The 26,046-nt window shown below is 33.6% G+C and overlaps 1 protein-coding gene across 7 annotated transcripts in view; it reads left to right on the forward strand.

Annotated features, from left to right (window-relative positions):
- Positions 1-26,046, forward strand: part of LOC129804405 (serine/threonine-protein kinase N) — a 125,080-nt gene that overhangs the window by 42,142 nt on the left and 56,892 nt on the right. For all 7 annotated transcript variants that reach the window (XM_055851660.1, XM_055851662.1, XM_055851664.1 and 4 more), the window contains 3 exons: positions 3,701-3,841; positions 7,264-7,441; positions 24,281-24,726. In XM_055851660.1, the coding sequence (XP_055707635.1) occupies positions 3,701-3,841; positions 7,264-7,441; positions 24,281-24,726 (765 nt within the window). The remainder of the gene's footprint in view (positions 1-3,700; positions 3,842-7,263; positions 7,442-24,280; positions 24,727-26,046) is intronic.

The following is a 26,046-nucleotide window of genomic DNA, read 5'->3' on the forward strand; positions in this document are numbered from 1 at the left end:
GATGATAAGAAATTGGTGCCTATGTCGTGAATTATCGTCCACCATAACTTTATCTAGCTACAGCCATTGTCTAGGTGATATGATGGTAGTTCTGCGGCAAGAGTAGCACTCTTATTTTCATTGGTGATGAGTTAAGAGGAGAAAATTTTTCAATGTGACACAAAATTCACCTGATCAATCACAATTTCCCCATTTAAATTGGTGCAAAGTGTTATTTGTTATGTGTTTTATGTGTCACTATGCGGGCTGTTGGTATTTTCCAAATGAGATTTACCTCTGTCGCGAGGTGACACAATAATTACAACAAGAAAAAAATATATAATCCGTGGTGTTGCAAATTTCCATATGGAATTGAATTTCTAATGGGCATGGTGATTGAAATTGAATGTGCAAAAATTGCAGGCCAAATATAATCGTACATTATAAATTTTATTCCAAAGCGGAGAGAAAAAAGCAATATTCTTCTGGGGTCTGTAAATAATTGTGGTCTGTGAAGTGAATACAAAATTGTCAATCTTTTTTTTTTTTGTTGTCTCTTGAGCAATTTAATTAAGGACATCCTCTGTTTTTTTTTTCTTTCATCGTTGTTTTTAACTCTATTCTCTTGCACAAGCTCAATTAATATTGGTATAGTGTGGATGAGTGGCAAGGAAAATAAGACAATTTTTTCCTATATTACTTCACATTCTTGTGCAATATTATTTAGTGCTATTTGTTTTAATAACTTGCCTTTGATGGATTTTACCAGTGTGCGGTATTTGGTTTGTGAAAAATGAACAATAAATTGAGGAGACGCAGCTTTTTCACAAATTGTGTCAGATCTATCGAGGAGGTAATGCCCAAAAATGACAGAAATTTGATTGAGTTTTTCTTGTGCTGCTCGAAATCAAATTAGATTTTAAAGAATTTACATATATAAATTTTTAATTTCACAAAAGGATTTAATTTTAGGAGAATTTTAAAATAAATTGTGATGTTTTCGGAAAATTTACATCAAAATATTTACCTGTATGCATAACTAGAGATCATACGGTTGGAGATAGGGCTCCTAGTCTTCAGGGGACCCCAAAATAAGTTGAAACTGGAAAGGGAGATATATATTTTTTTGGTTTTTATTTGCTTTCCAGAGTATACAAATGGTCTTGAGCCCCATATATGTCTTTCAACGCGGTTACGAAGTTCGGATAGGGGAAAACGCGATTCCTTCAAACGACTCAAGCTTCGAACAACTCATTTTTTCAATATGTTTTTATGAATTTGACCCATTATAGTATTATATATTAATAACTAGTGCAGTCAATGACTCAAATTTCCTAAAAAGACCCATGGGTCAAAAACCATTAAGGACATAGAAAAAATTGACCCTATAAAAAAATCCGCACCATTCCTTCCATAGGAAAATCCCCAAGAAGTGTCAACACTCCCTTACTGAAAATTCTCCAACGGGTACTTAGGGCAAAGTTGGGGGAGGCCAAATAACAAAGCTGAATTGGCATGTAACGCAACTTCCTAGGGAATCTTCCCCACCTCGGGGGTTAAAATTTCTCTGGCTCTTCTTGAGAAATCCTCGATAATATGACACGGAAAAATGGGGACTTTTCTTAAGGAAATTCCGGTCAACTTCCTAAGAATTGTGAGGAAAACTTAGAGATTTTACCCAGGGATATACCCGTGAACTCCCCTGAAAAATTCAGGGGTCGAAAAAACTAGGGGAATTTTCTCAAAGAAATCTTTAGGAACTCTTCGGGAAAGATCGGAAAAACTTGAGGATAATTCTCAGGAAAATCCTTAGAAAAACCATAAAAAAAATCCCCACATTGTATTCTTTCTCTTTTAGGTCTCTTCAATTTTTTCCCTCTTTTTTACCTTATCCTTTTTGTTACTCAGTTGATGACTTTCATGTATGGTGCTCCCTCACACGACTGCTTGAATTACCCTATTGATTTATGAAATATTCAATGTTCTATATGAACTTTGCAACCACAAAACCATCTCGCCCGAAGTATGAGCTTAACTTTTACAGAATTTCCCCCAATATTTCCCCTGAACTCGCCACGGAATTTTCATGTATCTCCGGAAGGAATTTTCCTCTTACAGGGCGAATTTTCCCCTCGATTTCCCTGGGAAATCTTCGAGAATGGTCTGGTAAATTCGGAAAATTTATAGGAATCCTCTAGAAATGGCCAGGGTATTTTCCCTGTCACTAGGAGGAAATTTCCCCTTTCAATCCCCAAGAATGCCGGTAGCAATTTCCCCATAAAATTTCCCCCTTGAATTCATCGGGAATTCGCTTGACATTAGCCAAATGTTCTGAGGGATTTTTAAGGGAAATTTTCCAAGGGAATTTAAAGGAATCCCTTTGAAAAATCTCGACACCTCAGTGGGGTAATTTTTCCTGAGGTTCCACTCTATTTCTCGTTGTTGAAATCTTCGGAAATTTTAGTTAGAAAACTCCTGTCGTAAATATCGAAACTTCGGTGGAAAATCCTAGAGAACTATAATGGAAATTGCACATAGAAATTTCTCTAGGAATTCAATTAAAATTCCCTAAGAAGTTACCATGGTACCATGGAAGCTTCGGAAAACTTGCATGTTTTCCGAAAGAAGAAAATTCAAATGGAAACCCCTATGCTCTATTTGGGAAATTTCCACTCTTTAGTTGGTAATTTCTCAAGCAATTCCACTCAAAGTCCTATGATGGGTAATCTTGGAGACTTATGGGGGAAAATTCCTTTGGTACATAGTGAAATTTCTATAGGGAATCCCCTGATGAATTTTCCTTAGGGAGGATTTTTTTAATGGGGGAGTTGTCCAAAGCTACAGTCGTACGAAAGTAGTGCTCTTTCCCCTACTTTTCATATTTTTTTGAGATGACGAATTTACTAATCGTGCTATACAATATGATATCCACTTTTAAGGCACAACTAAACTTTCAAATTCGAGCATTCTACAAAGTATTTTTAAATTGACCATATCGGTTTTTGGTGAATCATTGAATCCAAATAAGGGCCCCTTTCCTGCGTTCGTATTCTGTGAATTCTATCGAATTGATAAGTTTTTATGTGTTGGCACCGATACACTTGAGAGACCTCCAATATCGTTTAGTTTTGTCCATTAAACTTCCGTTCTCAAATAACCAGGAAGAGCCAGCAAAATTTTCTATCGCGATCTCGGTGTTTTTTTGATCACAACCGCAGTGATTCAACTCATTAGACGACTGTGTAGGAACGTGATTATCATTAAGAGCGGCCACTGAAATGATGACGAAAAAAAAGACATTAACATTAGGCAAAGTTGTTGTCTCACCAAATTTATAACCCCCGCAGGAGCTCTCCAATGTCCGAGGTTCTTTCCACCTATCAATCGTTTTTTTTTTTCTTCTTTTTTTGGAATAATTTTCTCGTACAACTGATTTTGTGTCTACGGAAAAATCCTACTCAAGACTCTCTAAATTTCTTATTCAATCCAAAGCAGAGTGTCCAAAATCAAAAATTCAGATAAATCTCTCGATGCTATTGTTTAGGAGTACATGTAATTGAATGAGTGAGAGAAGGAAAGAATAAAAAAGTACTTTCACATTCGTACAATGTGAAAAAAGTGGCATTTAAATTTTCTATCTACAAATAATATCTATGTAATTTATTGTGTGGAAAAATACTCTAAAATTAATCAATCTATTTTTTTATTTATTTTTTTGCAGGGAGAATACATTAAGCATCCTGTCCTGTATGAATTGAGCCACAAGTATGGATTCACAGATAATTTGCCAGAAAGTGCACTCCCAAATCGCTTGGAGGAGATTAAGGAGGCAATTAGGAGGGAAATCAGAAAAGAATTAAAGGTAAATTTCTATTGAATTTCTGCAGTAATACAATTTTCAGACTAAACATTTCCAACAGTTTCTGACGGCTAAAACCGAGAGACGGATTAGTTGGAAACTTATGGGAATTTTGTGAAATCAGTCCTAGTCCTAAATGACTTACGTCTCAGCAAGACCTAGCCATTTTTAACCTCTCACAATGCCCCAAAGCAATGCAATTTTAACAAATAATTAATTTACAAAATAACTATTAATAGGGTAAGTGTGTCAAATTTCGGCATAGTTGCATGCAAGCGTCAAAGTCTCAAGTTTGAAATGTAATATTTTAAATACAAATAGATTTTTTTATTCTTTCTTCTGAAAGAGTTTACCATCTTTATTTACTCTAAAATCATTCTTAATACATTTTAAAATTAATAAAAATATAGACAAAGCTTTGGTGCCCTATTTCGGCCACCTTCATTCTCATAGTTCCTTGCCCTTCGGAAATTCTTCTAATGTCTTTTTCACATCATCTGGTTTGTCAAAGCTACATTTTTTGTTATTCTTTTGCATTATATAACCTCTAGAGTACGTAACATCTAAAAGTTCATGGAAATTCGAGGAACAAAAAAGGTGGCCGAAATTGCAAGCTGGCCGGAATTTGGCACACTTACCCTATTCTTTATTGGTTCAATAAATTACAAAAAAGGCAGTGATCACGAGTTCAAGAATTTCGCAGTTTTTCCTACTGGGTAATTCTTTTTAAGTTTACCGGTTCACAGCCAATTTGAACTGATTTAGAAATCACTCAAAAAATTACCCAAAATCGCATAGGTGTAATATAATTTATTTTATGGTTAAAATTATTTATCGTTGAGAACCGGTTTATTACTGGTTCATAACCGATTGAAATCGGTTCAGACTTGTAAGGAATTTCACGACCTTCCCAAGGAGTCCAAATATGAGACCATTCGGTTAAATTATACGCTCTCTAGAACCTTTTTAATCTTTGACCTTGAAAAAAGTGTTATTAAAATTATTCAACGGTATTTTTGTATACGGATGAAATGTCCGCCTAGGAAACCCCTAAAACATATCTAAAAATAAAAAAAAAATGCACAAGCAATTTTAGTGGTCTTTCAAAATCTAATGAATCATTCGTTCTTAGTGTTTCATCTTAAGTCAAAATTTTCCCAAAAACCTTGTTTAATTAACAAATTAGAAAAGTTAAGCCACATGGGTTAACCCTAGGTCTAAACGTCGTATTAAAAACGAAAAATTAAAACCCTGAAAAAAAAAAAATTTTAGGATTGTAGGAAGAATTGGGGTACCTTTGAATTAGGACAATTTTGAAATAGGGCTTTTTCACCTATTTTACTGCTCGAACTCCAGGGAGAGAGGAGTATATAAGGGAAGAGCACCAGAGATCGGCAGTGGTCCTTGGATCGTTAGGTTAATACCACATTGTTCCTTCAAATTAAATTATTTTTACCATTAAATGGTAAATTAAATGGTGAGAGTTAAATTTTAACTCTCACAAGAATACAGTGCTTTAACTCAAATTTAATTTATAAAATTAATTTTCCCTGAGACACTTGATTAAATTCCTGACGATCCGAGGTACAGAGTGCAAGTTTGCAATTAAACATATTTTTTATTAATTTATTGTAAAAACTAAAAATTCAAAAGCACAGATATAGTTAAAGGGATCACTAATGTATCAATTAGCATACATAAAAATACCAAATAATGTTTTGAGGATTATATTTTCAACTAAATGGAGCATGTCTCTTAACATTCCGATCCGGAGTACTCTTCCCTTATAATCCCTTGATTTTTTCACCCCCCCCCCCCCAAGATTTCCACCTTCCACCCCCCGGAGACCACTTTTGTCAACAAATCTTCACGTCTCAGAATATTTCTGAGAAATGCCGTCACGCTGTTTGTCCGTCTATCTGTCTGTTCGCCCGGCTGTCGCCAGCTCTAGAGGCCAAACGGTTTGAGATAGTGACTTGGGACCTTCGGGGGACCCCCATAAGTTAACATGCCCCTCATTTCCCCCCACCCGAAAACCATGTTTTTTGGGATTACTCGAAAACGTGTTAGGCGATTTTTTTCATTTTTTGATATATTTTAGAGATTACCCAGGCGCACATTTCGTCCTTATGGTGTCTACACACTAGAAGCAAAATTGCCTTTTTAAAAAAATTCTGACGTTTCTGCCTACAAGGATAAGGGAAATTTTCTTTAAAAAGACATTTTTTTAGTGTGTAGAGGCCATTAGACGAAAATAGCGTTGAATTATTCCTAATAACAGTTTTTCAAAGTCAAAGGTTAAAAAGACACTATAGAGCGCATTTATCAGACGAATGGGGTCACGTTTGGGCTCGTTGGAAAGGTCTTGGAATTTCCGACCAAACTGAACCGGTTCCAATCGGTTTTAAATCGGCGATGAACCGGTTCATAACCGATAAATAATTTTTATACGAAATTCAATTAAATTATTCCTGAGGTGTATTTTGCGAAATATTTTGAGTGATTTGTAAATCGATACAAATCAGTTGTGAACCGGTAATGAACCGGTTATTTACTGATAAGTAATTTTTGTCCGAATATAATTTTTATTACTCTTCAAACTATTCTGTGGAATCTATTGAGTGATTTATGAATTGATTCAAATCGGTTGTGTACCGGTAATCGGTAAATGATGCGAAAGTACTTTTGAGGTATAGCATCTAAGTTACGAGTTCGAGCATTTCGCAATGCCTGGGGCGCTTTGCCACCCCTTTTAAATAGAACTGGGCCATACTATGATACAATTTAGCTTCACAAACCAATTGCGAAATTAAATAACATTAAGATAAAGCTGAATTCAATTTCAGAATATGAGTAAAAATTGCAAAACTGCCTCACTTCCCTGTATAAAATTTTTTTAATACTTTAAATTTACTGATAAATGTTTGTAAATTTTACAAAGTGGAATTTATCTAAATATTTATATTCAGACTTTGTAAGTTCAATTACAATAACAGTCTGAAGTCAGAATGTTTTAGTTTACCGGTAGTATATAATTCTCAAGATTAGAATCATTGCATTTGAAATTATTTTGTTAGCTCAATTTCATTCGTATTTAACTCTGCTTAATTTCTTGAAATACCGATACTTTAACACAAACATCTTCACACAAAATTGCTTTCAAATAAAAGAAGAATGTTAACCTGTTGACTCTGAAGATTAGTGCTTATTCACAGTGTTTGGCCAAATACAAAAAAAAACTGTATACGGATACTTGCTTCCAGAAGCTGTGATTAAGGCTTGAGAAAACGGTTTTTTAATCATTCTCTATCTTATCAGATTGCTCCTCTCTATGTTTCCTCTTAATCGATATTTGTGATACTTTTAAAAAGCAATAAGATATTAAATTGATGGTTATTGCTCTCATTTTCCTGGAACCATCATAGATAAAAGAGGGTGCTGAGAAATTACGTGAAGTGGCAACAGACAGAAGATCACTCTCCGATGTAGCGTCCATTGTGAAGAAAAGCAACAGCAAATTGGCTGAACTCAAGTCAGAATTGCACGAGCTCGAGAGTCAAATAATTCTCACTCAGGGCAACAGTGTCACCAGCAATGGTCAAGGTGAGTCCAAGAAATTCCTTCTACTTTCACCTCGTTTAAATTCTTGTAGGTAATTAATTTGTAAGAAAATTGCAGAGAGGAAAATTGTTCTTGAAGTTTCCTTCTGCAAGAAGTTTTGTTTGCCCCTTTTTTTTGCAAAAGATATAATTGATTCTCATTTCTCATGGAAGGCTTATTTTTTTCTTTCCTAACATCCATTTCAAAAGACTATAAAAATAATTCTCATTCGTGTTTTCTTGTTTTTTTTTTTTCTCTTCTAAACCTAAGCATCAAAGATCCTATTCTTTTCTGGTCTTACTTCATGATTTATTGCGAGAAATTGGAAGTTGAAATAAGGTGCGAATAAAGTTGGACAGAGAAAAATTCAAAGCACTTGTCAATACATAATGCAGATGGCAAATGCATTGTTTATGTGAAATTTGCTGTATATAATACCGCGAAAAAAAAGAAAAGTTTTTTTTTTAACCAAACTAAATGCTCTGCAAATGGTGCCTGGGCATGTAGCTGAGGGAATTGTTTTGAATATTGCGAGATTTTGTGGAGTAACGGAAACAGAATTGGAACAGAGAGTAGAAAGATCTTTTTCAGCACATTTTGTCTGACTTTTTTTTTGTGAATAATAAAATTAGACTATGCATAGAAAATGTGAATGGGAGGGAAAAAAAGTGGCAGAGAAATGAAAAAAAGAGTCAGTGACGACATAAAACATGCAAAATAGAATGAGGTTTTTTTTATCGCGACATAGCAAAATAGAAAGATGTAAAATTTGTGTAATTTTTATACAAAGTAATAACTGGAAAATGTCAAATTTGCTCTCATTTTAGCTCCTCTCTTTTTTTTTGGGTTCAAGATCTTTTGTGTTGAACAATTTTGAAAACAATACAAAAGGAGTGACGAAGTGAAAAGACTTTGAGAAATGCTGAAAAATTTGAATTTTATGCAATGCTAAATTGTTTATTTCTCATGAAGTAGACAATTGTAAAATTCTAGAACAATTTGATTTTTCTTCATTTATAATGTCCTAGATTTCTGGCTCTGCTCAATATTCCATCCAGGTAATCTTCCGCGGAAGCCAATTCGGCTGTAATACTCGGATGTTCTTGCTCTGAAAGCATTCTAGATTAATTCCCTGGAAATATTCATATTGATGTGTTTTCCCGCGACACAAGGAAAATTACCAAAGTAGAATTAGGCACCAAATATAATCCCTACCATGGCCTTAGTTGCATTCCTCTCAGCTTAGCGTCTAGAATTCAAATAGTCATTTTCCTAGCAGGGTAATCAATTTATTTAATTTTGTGTGGTTTTCTCTCCCGAAGTATACGCATAAGTGTCAATCTCTTTAAAAGGATCAAGTTGAGTAGTAACTAAAGTGATAATTTGTAAAAGGATCATTTTCATGCTTCATTCTTTTAGTCCATAATAGTATTTTTAGAATGATCTCCGGCGAACCCTCTTTTTCTTTTACCCTAAAATTTTAAAATTTTTTTAGGTGTTCAAACACTGATCTATAAAATATAAAGAAAAAAAAACACAAAAAAGTACAAAAGTTTTTGATGATTCAAAGTTGACTTATGGTCTCTACACACTAGAGAAATGTATGTCCATTTTTGACAGTTTTTTTTACGCGTAGGAAATTTTCCTTCAATATGGACATAAATTTCTCTAGTGTGTAGAGATCATTAGAGAGAGGTCCTTAAAAAAATATATTTTTACGCTTACCGTTTCTCGGTTTCGGTGAAAATTCCGAAAACCAAAATCCCTAACGCCAAAAATCCGAATGAGCCTGATCACAAGTAGATTTTGATTCTCCAATAGTGTCTTGGATGAAAGGTAAATGGAACTCTATTTGCACAAAAAGTCGTTGAAGTTCGAAGAATTCAAATTCAATTTCGAATTTTCATACTAAATTTTCGAACAAGTTGGGGAAAGTTTATCAAATATCACACTAAAAAGCTCGCAAAAGAGTTACTCAGTGATTATGGAGTGATTAAATACTGGAACAAGAACAGTAAACGTCGTTGTTCAGTTTTTTTCCTCACAACAATGTGAAGACCGTCACATTTTGACACTTGAGCACTTCGAAATTCGAACAGGATGTAACTTGCGCCACCTTGCGAAAGTATTAAAAAGTAAGAAAGTCTCTTTTTTGGATCTTCAAATAGATTTTCGAATTTTTCAAGATCTACTTCTGTACGGAAAGAATGTGTCGAAATCCCGAATAGCCAAAATTTTGAATAGGTCAAAATTCCGAAAAGACAAAATCCCTAAGGTCAAAAATCCGAATGAGCCCGATCACAAGTAGATTTTGATTCTCCAATAGTGTCTTGGATGAATGGTAAATGGAACTCTATTTGCACAAAAAGTCGTTGAAGTTCGAAGAATTCAAATTCAATTTCGAATTTTCATACTAAATTTTCGAACAAGTTGGGGAAAGTTTATCAAATATCACACTAAAAAGCTCGCAAAAGAGTTACTCAGTGATTATGGAGTGATTAAATACTGGGGCAAGAACAGTAAACGTCGTTGTTCAGTTTTTTTCCTCACAACAATGTGAAGACCGTCACATTTTGACACTTGAGCACTTCGAAATTCGAACAGGATGTAACTTCCGTCACCTTGCGAAAGTATTAAGAAGTAAGAAAGTCTCTTTTTTGATCTTCAAATAGATTTTAGAATTTTTAAAGATCTACTTCTGTACGGAAAGAATGGGTCAAAATTTCGAACGCCAAATTCTCGAAAAAAATAAACCCCAAACGACAAAATTCGGAAATGATCAAATTCTGCTTCTGCGGATACTATTTGGCTGCATTTTCAGTCTGGACCTGAGAATAATTGACTTAACTTATTTTTCTTTCTTTTATCTCTTTTTTTTCTTCATCTCACAGTTTCTTGTCATTTTTTTTATTTCTTTTTATTTTCTTTTTGAAATTGTTTTTACTTTCTTTTTTTTTCTCACAACTGTAAGAGGGATGACCCTAATGTTGTGATGCAATAAATATTATTATTATTATTATTAAATTCCCGAAATGGCAAAATCCGGTGTGGGTCGAAATAGTGAGTAGGTCAAAATCCTGAACGTCAAAATTTCGAAAAGGTTAAAATTCCGAAAGTCAAAATCCCGAAATGGGCCGAAATCCCAAAAGTCACAATTCCGAATTCTTTAAAGTGTCATATAGTCATTTCTACGATTGCACCTGCGCTTGCCGGAAGAAAGTTAAAATTTTCTGTGTTTTGGGAAATTATCACACTCATGATCCTCCGTATGATTTCGTCTTTTTTTAAAGGATTTTGACCGATTTTTGGTTTTCGGGATTTTTAAGTCTAACAAGATTTTGGATAACAAGTTAAGTCTAACAAGATTTTGGCTTTTCGGAAATTTGGCCTATTCCGGTTTTCATCCCATTCGGGATTTCAACCCATTCTGGATTTTGTGTCTTTAAGCTATTCGGGATTTTGACCTATTCGAAATTTCGGCCCATTCGCGCCTTTGTCTCTACGGGATTTTGGAAGGCACCGGCGTTTACATCTCTATTTACGTGTAATAAAAAGATGAACTGGAGTAACACTGTAACAGACAAATTTTGCTTAGAACATATTCACCGTCACATTCGTTTTCCGAAGAGTGCTACGTAAACGCTTGTTTTTGGACTGATGAATTTCTTTTTTACTTCTTCTAAATCCGTAGAATTATTCACTGTTTCATTCAGAAACATTATATAAAAAAATTATCAAAAATATTAAAGAAAATTTATAAAATAATGATAATACTGAAATAAGTCAGCATGCACTAACTGGGTCGCCTTTTCGCTAATTCACTTATAATTAAACCTTTGGATTTAAAATACTTTTTTCACAAGGAAAAAAAAGCAATAACTGTTTTCAATCAACCAGCTGTCATTAACGAAAATATCACTGCTAGAAAATTTTTAGTGAAGAATCCAGCTGGCACAAGACTGAAATGAGTCGATTACACTCACTTGTATAATGGATAAAAATATTATTTTTGCTTTTTCTCAAACTTGAATAGTTATATTATGTTACTGTAGTGACAATATTACGGAAATAAAAATGAAAATATTATTTTAAGTGGACTAGTCATAAACGATCCAGATAGCGAAGTGCCCGGATTAGCACACTTGACTGTATTAGATTATTTTTTTCATAAATTTGTTTTCTTAATATTAAGATGATATTTCATGGAAATTAGTTCACAAAAAATTAAAAATTTTGCAAAAAATAGCGGGAAACTTATTTTACTTTTTGTACATTTCACAGTGTGTGGCTCAGCTTGACTTTCTTTTAGTTTTGTTGATCAATGTCGTCAACGTGTATTAGTCCTCGTGACATAATTTTGAGCATTAGGTATCTCAAAGAAAGGAGATTACTGACTAAATTAAATATTGCTATCTCTTTAGATTTCGAGCAACAAAAAATTGCAATTTTAGAGAAAAAAAGAATTGCTTGGTTTTTCTTTAAAAAATAAGGTATGTTTGCGACATTGTTGCATGTTAAGTAAAAGAATTACAATTCCTCTGTGTATGAGATTATATTTAGAAAATTGACATTTTCGCATGGTGTGTGGAAGCAGCAGACAGATGATCACAGAGTTGATGGGAAAAGAGACCCATTTTGTCACTATATATAAATCTTGGAAATTAACATTCGTCGGAGGAAAATATTGGCTAAAATTAAATTTTGCTGCGTTGCATCCCACTAAAATATTGACAATACATTCAGTGAATAAGCATAAAATGCTATCTGAAAGAAAGATCAAGGATATGATCTCTCTCGAAGTAAAAAAATAAATAAACACATAATTTCATTGATAAAAATACTCTGACAGTGAATTTCTTTCACTTTTGTTATCAAGATTACACATCATTTTTCCTCAATGTCTTATGACAAATTAATTGTCTGTGGGAAAAGAAAACAGAAAATTGCAAACCAAACCTATTGCAAAATTCATACAATTTAGCAGAAAAATAAGAGAAAAATTCCCAGCATCAGGACAAAGACAACAACAACAAAAAAAAAAGAATTAACATTTTGGCGTTGATTCAAGTGTCGTATTTTTTGTTTTACTTCAGCTCCACTGAGAAGTGAAATAAAATGATGCAAAATAACCCGAGAAGTGTGTGGAATTATGATAATCTTTAACAATTTTCACATAAAGAGAGAAAAAAAAGAAATATTTCATAGAGTGCGAAAACCACGTTCTTATGAAATTAAGAGAGATGAAAGTACTTAAGAGAATATAAGAGAAAAAAAAAAGAATTGTTTGAGTGAAATCCTTTCCTCAATCTTCTCATGCCACTTGTGATTCTCCAAATTTCTCAGTTTTTGCCAAGAGAAAATTAACAACTTCTCTGACGCAATAAACGGTGTGACTCATTCTGATTCGTCCATTAATTCTTGTGATTATTTTCGTGCTACGAAATTTGTTGGTCTATTGACGACAACGCATTATGAGATATGTCTGCAACAAGGTTTCGACTTGAGAGAGAGAAAAAGAGAGAATTTTTCTCGTGGGAAGAGATATATTTATTGGGATAGTTTTTGCTGGAAAAATATTTATGTTTCAGACTCTTGAATTTTTTTTTCTTCAATAAAAATGGATTATAGGAAATGGGTTTCTTTGGCACGCGATTTTATTTGATTTACGAAATAGAATAACAAATATGTTAAATTATTGGCAAACTTACCTCATATCGTCGTATATTAATTCTTTAAAAGTCAATTGGGTGTTCACGTAAAATAAGGGAACTAGTCGAGTCATCAAATTTAAAAAAAAAAGTCTGAAGTTTTTACCATAGACATGGCAAGTTATCAATTGGAGCGTATCATACTCAAAAAGTGCGAATTTGTTGCTATTAACTTTTATAAGTTCAAAAGGATTTAAAAATAGCAACATGATAAAGAAGATCTTACTATCAGAATCGGCGATAGGGGCGTAACCGGATAGTACATTTCAATTATCACTTTTAGTACCGTTTTTTGTTTTTTTTTATCGCATTTGTGCGTAAAGTGTCTATTAGAGGCCTTGAAAGGGGGGAACCTGAGTATCCAGGCCAAAAATTACCTATTTTTTAAAGGTTCAACTGTTCAAAATAAAACCCTTATAAATAGGACTTTTGTCACGGGTTCCTAAATAAATTGCCATGCATAATTATGTGTGCATAATTCCGTCAGGTGCCTAATCCCAAAGTTCATTATCTCAGAACCCTTTATAATGGGAAGTTTACATGAAACTCCTCGTCACAGCAGACCTTAAATTGCGGGAAATAGGGTGAATTGTGGAAAGGGAGACACTTAAAAAAAAGTTCAATTTCAAATACATTTTAAGCCGAATAAATATTTATTATTTTAATTTAATTTGTATCATGAGATTCCTTGTGAAATATTCTAACAGAATCTTAACAATTTTTATTAGAATTTTCAACCAATTAATTAGAATATTCAATCAAATTAGAAAATAACACATTTTGAAAAGATGGACAAAATTTTGGAAAGTGGGACAAAAACTTTTGGAAAGATGGACATAGTGATATTAATGACAAAATATTACATAAAATATGTAGAAAATCAATTGTTGAGGGTTTTCTGCGTATACTTGCACATTTGATGGTTTTGCTAATCCCTCCTTTATGTCCAGGTAACAGTTAAAGAACGCTAATTATCAAGAACTTCCTGGACGTCCAACCAAAAAGAGGTTCTGTAAATTTCACGGACGCCTCGCGCTGTCCAGCAATTATAGCATTAAAGCGAATGCATCTTTTTAGCACACTTCAATACCCAATCTACCCAGGTCCTTTGCCACTTGCTTTGAGAGTTCTGTAGAGGCTCCTCTTTATTTTTCTCCAGGTATTTTTGCGATTTTTACTACCACCTCTGTCAGAAAAAGTGGCCTTCGGAATCTGAAAATCTTGGCAGCCTTTTCCAGGAGATTTTCTCCTTATCAGGTACTAACTGCTGATGCAACTATTTTTCCAGATACTTAAGGATCTTTGTCTTCCTTGTGAACATGATTTCACTGCACAAAACCACCAAATTCATTCACAAAATCATCTTGTCCAAGATGTCATAAAACTTGTTTTGAAAGCAACACGAAATTAAATCACTTTTTTCTCCTTTTTAAATGTAATATTTCACAAATATTTTTTATTCACCTTTTAAATGGATGTATGTATGTTCTTCGATTTTCACTACGGACTTAATAATATTTCACAAATTATGCCGAAAAATCAAACAAAACACTTTGATATTTTCCTAGCAACTTCAAGAAACAGAGAAAATGGCAACTACCGTGTCAAAGTTATGAATATCACTTATGCAATACATTTTTTAAATTCTTCCTGCAAGTCACCCTTTGATTGTTTAATAGCGACTTTTGCATTTTTAACTTCTCAAATAATCACAAGATTAGGATTTAAAAATCTTTTATCGAAAATTGAAATATTTAATTGATTTATTATCAAGTTTTTAGGGAGTTGTCTCACATTCCACACTGATTGGTCCCACTTTCCAAACTGTCTCGCTTTCCACTTTTTACCCTACGCAGTTCATAATTCTGTGTAAAAAAAATCCATTTCACAGTTACACCAAGGAAAATTTGAGAAAATTGTCAAACCGGAACTTATTGAAAGGTTTTTGTTTGAAAACTCAAAAACCATGCACATTGAACTAGAAAAAGGAACATTTAATTCTGAGCTTTTTAACTGACCATTAGAATTTGTTTTTACTATCTTTCTCGTCGATTCGACAGAATCTTAAAATTGATAACGCTTCAAAGTTTTGGATGGTCGCTCGAATGTTTGTTTACAGATCACTGAGAGAAATCCGAAAAAGTTAAAATAATATTCCGGAAATGTTAATTTTACCCTGCATTATTGATCCGAAATCGGTGTAAATATTATGTTTTTTAGGTGTATTGGGGGTTAAAGTTACCCTTTTTCATGTTAATTTTACACTTAAAAAGGTGTAAAATTAACATTAAAAAATGTTGTTATATTTTTTACACCTAAAAAGTGTTAAAGTTATGAAGAAAGAAAGTTAAATACACTCCCTTTTTTCTCAGCACTGAGAAAAAACGGGGATGCGATTAACTTTTTTTCCTTTTAACTTTAACACTTTTTTAGGTGTAAAAATATATCAAAATTTTTAATGTTAATTTTACACCTTTTTAAGTGTAAAATTAACATGAAAAAGGGTAACTTTAACCCCTAATACGCTAAAAATAGGTTTACAACAATTTTTTTTTTAATTCAAAGAGAAGAGCATTTAATACTGAAGAGATAAATCCTTCATTCGTTTTAATCGTCAATAACTTTTTTTCTTAATCTTTCCCGCTAATTTGAAGAAATTGTAAAAGTGATGAGTGGAGAAAACGCGCTTCAAGATTTTGCATTTTTACCCGAGCGCTTGCAAATCTGCACGCTACTGCTTTGCTTTTGCTTCTGTATCTTTGGAAATATCTTAATTTGGGTTCTGAAATTTTTGAAGTCTATGTATTCTTCGATAGTTAATTTATCTACGAGTATTTAAGTAACAAAAAAAAAGATGATAAAGCGTCCTAGCTCTGCGGAATGCTCGAAGTTACAAGATAGAGCTCTCCGTGAATTAATTTTTCGCACGATCTTTTGGTGCTTACTGATCTACTAGAGATCAAATTGATTCATACATCACAGAAGCATTTCAAAATCTGTAATTGGTAAAGAAAGGATCACTTTAGAATGTTCCAGCATGCGTTACAAACTGAGATTAATTACTGATTTCAAGACCAGTTGAATTTTGACTTTAAAAAATTCAAAATGGTGATTTTTTTAGGTCATAGGTATGTTTGAACGAAATATTCGCCTGGACCACCTCCAAAACATATCCAAAAATAAAAGAAATCGTAGGAGTTGTTTTCGAGAAAAACCAAAAAACATGGTTTTGGAATAATGATCCTATCCTTGGAACGACTTATGGGAGGGTTCTCCGAAGATCAGATGTTCGTATCTCTTACCGTTTCGCTTCTAGATGGGTAACAAGTTTACGGACAGAAGACAAAGAATATTTAAAAAAGTTTGGTCATTTACGCGTACTTAAGCGATTCATTACCTAATTCATTATACATTGCAATCGGATTGGAAATTTCAAAATCTTTCCAAAAAATCCAAATTTAACCAAATCGGTTGAAAAATCGACCCTCTAAAAAGGATGTTTCTCCAGACGTCCTGTAACAGCGAGAACAGATAATCACATGAAGTTCTAATGTTTTCTGAAGTATTGTTTTTTTTTATTTAACACTAAATTAATCCAATTTTCAAAAGCTATTTCAGCTAATTAGGTAATTTATAAATAATAACCCATTAAGCGTTCTTTAGACTAGAGGTTTAGCTCAGTTACTGAAGGTTTCAAAATACTAATAGCAATTAAATATATTCGTTTTTCAGAAAGCAATTGATCATTAGTCCTTAAGGTCCTTAAGTATTTAATCTTAAGTCCCAATTTTTCAAAAATTCTTGACTGTTAAAAATTAAAGAAGTTAAGCCATATGACTAAGCCTTAGGTCTGAAGCTTGCATTATGGTGTTAAATTACAATGTGTTTTTTTTATTTATTTACTCAAACAATGTAGTCTTAGGACATTAAGTAATCTCCATCATTTTAAAATTTATAATCACTTTATTTCATTTGATCCCTTTCGATATTTAAGATGATTTTGAAATTTTCTTATTGTTAAATATCAAACATCTTCTATGACATCGGAGTATTTCTTGTTGTATTATTTTCCATAAATTAACGTGCCCATGAACACGAAAACTTGCACATCTCTTGTAATTCATTCACCCACATCTTAAGAGTAATCAAGATAAACAGCAAGATTATTTGAGAGATAATGCCCTGAATAGTGTGATAAATTTTCAATATTTTCTCATATAATTTTATTGATGAGGAATAATGTGCGAATGAGTAAGAAAATGGCCTCAAAGTGTATGATTAATAAGCTGAGGGAGTATTATAAAGTGGTTTCATTGTCAGCCTAATTTGTTATTCACATAATCAACAGAATATTTTGCACATATTTGAGGGTATGGTATATTTGAAGAAAACATATTTCTGTGGGTCAATTAATTAATTTAAATTCAGAAGAAGCATGATCAAATGAAAAATTGATTGGTTTTCATGCAAAACATATAGAGTGACATTTGCATTTCACTGATCGATGCAGTCAAATGAAAGAGTTTATTTTACCATTTACCATTTCACATAAATTGCATATGGCTTTTGGAATGGTGATTCTTGAATTCTAAACAATTCTGTTTGTATGTGTCTAGTGTTGAATGGATGGGTTATTTGCTTTTTTTTCGCCTTTGAGGCTGACGCTTGAATTAAATTGATTGACGGCCCACAATTCACACGCATCCAAATTGCTCACGTAGTACAAATCATATATGAATGTTAATTTATTATTTAGTGCTTTCATATAACATTTCCTCTCTCTCATTTTATTTGGTTTTGGTATTGTGTGTGGCAAATCATGGATGGATGGGTTATGATGAATTGAGGGTTGGTGTAAGAATAGAGAACGAGATAAGCCAGATAATTTCCCCGCGAATCAAGATGATAAGCTAACAATTTCATTTACTCTCTCTCTGCCGGGACTTATTGGCTGTTTTTTTTGTTACTGTTGTCTTGTAGATAGGCAAATTGATAGCAATTCATGGTCAAGTGATTTGAGTGGGCTTTTTTGTTTGTCTCACGTGAAGGTTTTCTCAGGTGGAAGATTATTGGAATAAAAAATTGTTGACATAGTGAAAATCTTGGGTGTAAATCCAATGTTTTATTTATCTACCAATTATGATCTCTCGAATATTCTTCTATGAGACATTTTGTAGCATAATTGTCTTTGGGTAAAAAAAAGAGAGGTGTATACGCGCGTTGGATGTTTTAGAATGGAGGAAGATCAAGAGAAGAATATCTTGTAAGTTTAGCTGTTCTCTATTTTTTTTTGGCACGACAATACAGTGGAAGTATTTTATTCGATGGTGTTGTTGTGTGTCTCAAAACGTGGGCTGAGGTGGAAGAAAAGTGAAATAACAGAAATCGATAGACTCCTATTTTGAAATGTTGACAAGGATTGTTAACAGAGGGTTATACAATATATTGCTCAATTGACTTTCAATCGACCATAAATTGTGAACTTATACAAAAATTTGTCATTGTGACTGAGACGCCCTCCTGCTGTAGTCCAATGAACTTTGAATGTTCCACAACCTTGTATTATTTTGTTAGACCTTTCATATAAGTCCAAATTATCAAGATTTAGTTATTAAAAAAAATTCGGTAATAGTATTTTCTAAATCATTATAATATAATTTTAATATTGGCACAAATATGATCATGTATACAGTAGAGTCTCTCAAATCTGAATCTCTCAAATTCGAACGCCGTTTGGATTCAAAACGTCAATTGTGAGGTTATGTTAGAAAGTTCGTATTCTTGGTGAATGAAAATCATATTTATGTGCTTCTTCCTGAATGTTTACATACATTATGATCGTATAAAATGAAATGGAAGTATGTTGCCACTAAGACTTGCGAGAAAGTACGGGAATTTGATTCTACAATTTAATCTCACACAAATTTCGTTAGTTTTGAAAAAATCGTTCGAATTTGGGAGGTGAGAAATGTCAAAAATACCCCCGAGCGTTCGAATTTAGGAGACTCTACTGTATTTATGGCGTTTCAAAATACATAAAATACATTATAAAACTTACAAATTTGACATATTATTAAAGAAATTCGAGACTTTACTGCTAGTCCTAAGAAAAATGGTTGTCTTCCATGAGAAACTTGTTTATGTTGTTCGAGCTTTTGTTAAACACTTATCCGTTTTGTTCATCGGTTTAAACTGATTTTAACCATTCATTCATTTTCAACCGCTTATCCCTATTGGGGTCGCGGGCCCATGACATCCAAATTAGCAGCCCACGCTTGTCGATCCTCCGCCACTTCAGGAAGATGTTTGGGTTTGATCCTAAGGTGCTCCCACGCAAGATCCTGAATTATATTCAGCCACCTTATCCTAGGTCTGCCCCGTGGTCGAGGTTTCCTCACAATGGCTTGCATAGCTTTTCTGGGGAATCTTTCTTCTTTCATGCGTTGAACATGTCCATGTCCATATCGAAGTTGTGATCTCTCAACCCGAAGAAGCAGCTCCTCGACTCTTAGTTCCTCACGAACGAATACATTCCTTCATTCGATCTCGACGAGTGATTCTTTTAACCGTTCCAAGGTATCTCATCTTGGCAGCTTGTACGCGCGATCTTACCCTTTCGGTCATTACCCAAATCTCATGACCATATAGGTGAGAATAGGAATAAACACAGCTTTGAAAACCGATAATTTAGCCGATCGACTAAGTTCGGCCTTCCTCAGCACGCTTCTGCCAAGCTTAAGGACCATTTGTCTGCAGTACGCGAATCTCGTTCAATTTGATTCTTCATTTTGAATGCTGTTAGGCAAGCATGAAGTCATTACGGGGCCAATATCCCTGCATCGATTTATGTTTCAAAACATGACAGATTTATAATCAGGTTCAGGTGATAATAGGTTCTAGACTGATAACAGGTTCTAGTGATAGCAACTTGCACTTTTCCAGCAAAATATAAGGCACTTACGGTACAACGTTTGCGACCTATTACTGATAAAAAAATACAAGAAAATTTCGCAAATGCTTCTGGGGTCTTGTAGCCAATAAAATGAACTATCATTATGCAAAATATGAAGGCGCTGCAAATATTAGTATGGAGGTTATGATGACTTATATTTGGTTACAGTTCAATTGAGCCACCGTAATTGATACCGATCCAAGTTTGGGGTCAATTCAGAGATTCAGCTGATTACTAATTACACAATTATAAATCTGAATTCCAATTCAAGCATCCCAGCCGATTACTGATTAAAAAAGTCTCCAAAAAGCTCCTAAGCTATTTTTGTATTCAGACACATCAGTGTAATTAGTAAAGTACTGATTAGCCCCTGATTTATTCTCGACCACCTCTCATGATGGCCGATAAACTGATTTAAGTTAATTTGACATTTATAAAAATGTAATAGTGAATCGTATCATATTTTCCACGCGATTTTCTTGAAAAATGATGTAAATAAGTGCTTGTATTTTTATTATTTTTATTTTTCTGTAATTTTTTTATTCTTAAAACAATATTTTGTGGCAATCTACAAAGGGCCACCGAAACTACAATTAGAAAATAACTGTGAAGAACTCGATATAAATTTTTTCGAATATTGAAATTGTGAAAAGAATACTAAAATTCCTTTATTTATGTTTTTGTCTTCCGTATTCCAAGTCATGAAAACTTTTCTTCCAGGATGTGATTGATTTCTTGGACTACAGTCTGTTAAAATTTTTCTATTCAGAAGTTTTTTTTCTAGCTCGCATGTCTCGAATGTTTTTCCAACTTGAAGAATATGAAACCCTATCGGGGTTTCTTGCGATGGTTTTCGATTTTGAAGCCGATTACACTATGCAACACGATTTTTGTCTCAGAGATCTCACATGGCACGTTTGATAGAGTCGAGTCCCGTGATTAAGAATATCATTTTGGTTTTGCTCAATCACGCCTCAATTTTTTTTAATTAATACATTTATATTTTTTTTTATATTCTCATGACCTGTGAATAGCTACGCACATTTGTTTATTAATCAGCCAAACAAATCAGCAAAATCTCTGAATTGATCTAACAGAAACTGTCCGCAAGTGGTTGAAAAACAACGAAGTTTACAGCTGATTAACCTTTGACCTTGAAAACATGTTATTAGGAATGATTCAGGGCTATTTCGAATCGTCCAAAATATAAATTGGAGAGATTTAAAGAAGACGGAAAAAATTAATCTCACGTTAATATTACAACGGTCGTTTTATGGGGGTCCTCTGAAAATCTCAAGATGATATCTCTATAATGGTTTGGTCTGTGACTGTTCACTCGGTTAAATAAGTAATAAATTCGGTTTTCGCTTTCATTGGAATTGAAGCATTAAATTGATTGATAAAATAAATAATAAAAATAAGAATAAATAATATTAATAATACAAAATCTATTTATTTTTAAAATGGTATAGGGATAGGTTTACAGGCTTCAAACACACTTTGTCTTCGATCACTTTATATTTTTCCCATATTTATTTTATGATTTTTTCAGGAAATGTGTGATTTAAGAATACTTTTAAGCTGAGATTCTTTACAATCTCTTTATAGTCTGAGCATAATCAGGAGAATATGCACAATTTTTTTCACTATATTGAAATAACTTTAAAAGTTATTGAGAATCTTATAGTAAAGAGAGGTAATCCGGATACTTTTCATAGAGTGCGACTTTAATGCTTGTTTTTGGACTGATGAAATATTTTTTTCCCCATTCCAAATCAATAGAATTATTCTTTGTTTAATTTAGAATCATAATAGAAATAGAATTTTAGCAATAATATTGATGAAAATTAATAAAATTACGATAATATTAATATATGCGCAAGAATGTTACTGCGACGCTTTTATGTAACTCCGTTGAATTCGATCAAACTCGGATGCTCATTTTAAGGAAAAGTTTAATGCATAAAAATGAGAAGATATTATTTCAAAAACATTTTTTTAGAGTTTTATTCCATCAATTCATTTCAATAATTTATTATTTAATTATATATATTTTTATTTATTTTAAGATTGCACTCAATTCTTTAATTTTTCCTCGGTTTTCTTGGCTGACTTCCTTCCACGTTTTTTCTTTTCAGCTTCAATTGGCATTTGAGCCTTTTCCTTTACCATGTTTTTCTCCTTTAGTTTTATCTCCTTTTCTTCTGCCCTTATTTTTTTGTTCCTCTCTCTGGTCAACTTCCGTTCAGCAATTTCTTTCTTTTTTTGTAAATCCTGCCTCAATTTTTCCTCCTGTTCCGCGATAATTTCCTCGGAAGATACAATATACTGGTGTTTCACATTGCTGGCTTTGACCCTCTTCTTCTGACGACGTTTTGGAATTTCTCCTGGCCAGAAATAGCATTGTTTTAGTGTGTCGAAGATCGGTTGAGTCTCAGAAGTTACAGAGAGTTGGTTTCCAGGGATGACTGGATCATTTGAAGGATTATTGTCGGTGGCCTGATCGTGCTGGTTATTGATAATGGACTCCTCTGAATGTTGGAAAACATTTTTCGGGAAATAAAGACCAGCATAGAAAAGTAGCCCATCCATCCAGCCACTCTGTGGTGACGTTCCCATTTTCCATTTCTGCGTTGTGAATGGCAATTTTTGGAGTAAAGTCAGTTTTATGAACAGCCATTGGAGGAGCAAGTTCGCCAGTAGCTGACACCATGAAGAGTACTGTGATACATTGCTTCGGTCCTGAATTTTTAAGAGATGGAACTACACGTGAACCTCTCCTGGACAGGACATTTCCATCTTCCGGTGTCAAAAAGAAGGCACTTTCGTCGCAATTAAAAACACGGTCTGGTGAAATGCTCAGAAGGTTGTGTTCTGTGAAATATCCAAGACAATTCTGAAACCATTCCGTGAGGTCTTCAGCAGTAACAGTAGCTCTTTCCAATGAGAATGATTTTGGCTTGCGCATGCTGAGCTCTGGATGACGCTTAAGAAAATTCCTGAACCAAACGTCTCCGGGTCTTCCAGCTGTAAAATGGTTTGGAATTTTGTAGACCTCACAGATGAGTTTAACGCTGTCCAGAACTTGTTCCTTCCCGATGGGATGCCAGCCATCCGCACATCCCAGGATCCATTTGACAAGTTCTTTTTCCTGTTCTTTTGAAAGAATTGTTGGCCTGCCACTGGGGCACTCCTCTGGGTATTTGCCGGTCAATTTGTTGTGCAGTGTTGTTCTTGGGACATTAAATGTTTTGGATGCATATGCTATGGTAGAACCATCTCGTACACACTGCAAGGCATTCCTAATACCTTCCTTAGAGTCGGGCTTGTCCTTATAGGTCTTTTCTTTTGTTCCCTTTGGCATCTGAAACAGAAAAAGAGTCCTGAACAATGCAAATTCTGAACCAAAACATTGACTTTCACCGCATCCGACTTGCATCGAAATGTAAACATTCACAAAAATCACTTATTTCTGTATGAATTATTTATATTATCAATAAACTCTTACTCACCTTGTAGATCAATAACTACACTAACTTTTATTAATAATTTTGATTGCAAATAATGTTTTATTATATAGAAAAAACACTAAACTTTTTCCAGCGACGAGCTGTCAACAGCAAAATTTTCTCAGAAATTAAATTTTTAGTACACAACCCAGCTGACCCGAGCTTAAAAAATATTTCTTGTACCCACTTATTAAACCGATAAAAATATAATTTTTGGTTTTTCTTAAAGTAGAATAGTTATATTATGATACTGCAGTAATTAATTACAGAAATAAAAATATAAATTATATTTTAAGTGGATGTATCGGAGTTAAATCGGTCGCGGCATCCGAGTTTTGCAATCGTCGGAGTTACATGGCCTTACTATATAGATAATTTTTATTTTTCATAATTCTTTGGATATTCTAATGCAATTGTAACACATAACCCTGTTCCAAAAAAAGTATATAGTTTTGCAATAAATTTCCTGACAATGTACACCAAAATTATCGTGCAATATCGTCTGTTATTTTGTTAAGAGTTTGTGGGTGGGAAAAAATTGACATTTTATTATATTGGAGAATTTTCACACAAGTCTATCCCCCTTCCCATTAATCCGTGTTTCAATTGAATGTGACTCAATTTGTGATGACACTATATCTTGTTAATTGGATATCTTCTTTTATGCTCCCAGACATTCTCTCGTCATCGGAAATGGCACCAAGTAGTGGTCCCGAAATGACACCAAATGATAAACTTCTCATGTCACTCGAGAAACAGCTCAATATTGAGATGAAGGTGAAGAATGGTGCTGAAAATATGATACAGTCAATCTCGGGTGGACACCATGGGAGGGATAAGAAATTGCTGGCAGAAGCACAACAGATGCTGGCGGATTCCAAAGCCAAAATTGAATTTCTCAAATTGCGCATTCTCAAGGTGCGTCAGAATAGGCACGTGAGTCAAGTGTCTGAGGAGAATGGGGATGTTAGGCCACGTGATTTAGAGACATCCCTGGAGGAGAGAATTGAGGAGCTTCGGCATCGTCTGCGAATTGAGGCAGCTGTTGTTGATGGTGCAAAAAATGTGATAAGAACACTGCAGAATAGCAAAGTTCCGGACAAGAAAGCCCTCCAAGAGGTAAGTTTTTTTTTAAATTCATTTCTATATATTATTATAAAGTTATAGAAATTTATCTAACATCCAGAGCAGTTCAATCTTCCATGCAAAATATCAATTTAATCTTTCGCAATCTCAAGAGAAGAAGAGGAAGTTGGTTGGATTTAATTTAATTTATTTAATAATCAAGAGAGTGTCGAGAGAAGTACAACAATGGTGAATGTGTGCAACAGTGATGAAAAATGCTACTCTTATAAAAATTTCTATAGGATTTCATCACGATTTTTATGTCATTTTCACCGGTATTTTCAAATGACACTCGACACTTCCTAATTGCACTAGAAATAAGCAAAAAAAAAAGACAGAGGCTATTTCTTATTTTATTTCACGATGCTCTATTTATTTTTTGCACTCAATAAAAAAAAATTAAGTGGTGATCTCAAGTAATATGCAATATAGTTATGTGATCCATCCGCAGAGTCTTTCATAAATTTCAACTTTTTTTTATGGGACTGTAAAATATTCTGTTGCTCTTAGTTGTGGCTTTTTGATACCTACCTGTCACATAATACACATTTCTTTCGTTCTCTGACACACTGTATTTTTTAAAAAATATAAATTTCTGACAGGAAACGCAATATTTTTCACTTGGAAAAATATATAATTCATTGAAGAAGACCGCAGAATGAATAGATATAATTTTTCGATATAGCTCTTAGGGTTTATGCAGAAGAAATTGCTGTTTTCCAGAAAAAAAAAACGTTTTAGAAAATAGAAACTGAATTGTGTCTTGGAGAAGAAATAATTAAGAACTTATAGAAGTAGTTTTCTTAAAATACCTTGATTAACATCTTATATGGAAACAGTTACTCCTAAGTAAAGTGGTACGCTGTTCAGAGATTCAGAAAGTTCTACAAGCATTGACACACTAAATTCTTTATAATAATTTTAATTAGACAGCCATTGCGAGTGTTTACAGTTAGAGCTTTCCTTAAAGAAAAGGCATTCGCAGATCGGTTTCGAAAGCCAAAGAAGACACATTTTACTGCTCGAACTCAAAGAGAGAGCAGTACAATCAGCTTTTTTCAACTTGTCACCGTTCTAAATGGTAAAAGATACTGACTTCCGATCTTCGGTGACCCCCTTAAAAGCATAACGAAGTTGTTTTAACGAAATTACCACCTACTCCCTTTAACCCTGCCAATTCATTTCTTGTAATATCTCAAAATTAGTTCCAACGATTTTATTCATTTTCGGATATGTTTATAGCATGTCCAGATGAAAATTTAGTCCATAAACGTCTAAATACCGGAATATTCGCGATTTTGAATTTTCGAAAGT

The sequence above is a fragment of the Phlebotomus papatasi genome, chromosome 2 (assembly GCF_024763615.1).
Source record: "Phlebotomus papatasi isolate M1 chromosome 2, Ppap_2.1, whole genome shotgun sequence".
NCBI lineage: Eukaryota > Metazoa > Arthropoda > Insecta > Diptera > Psychodidae > Phlebotomus > Phlebotomus papatasi.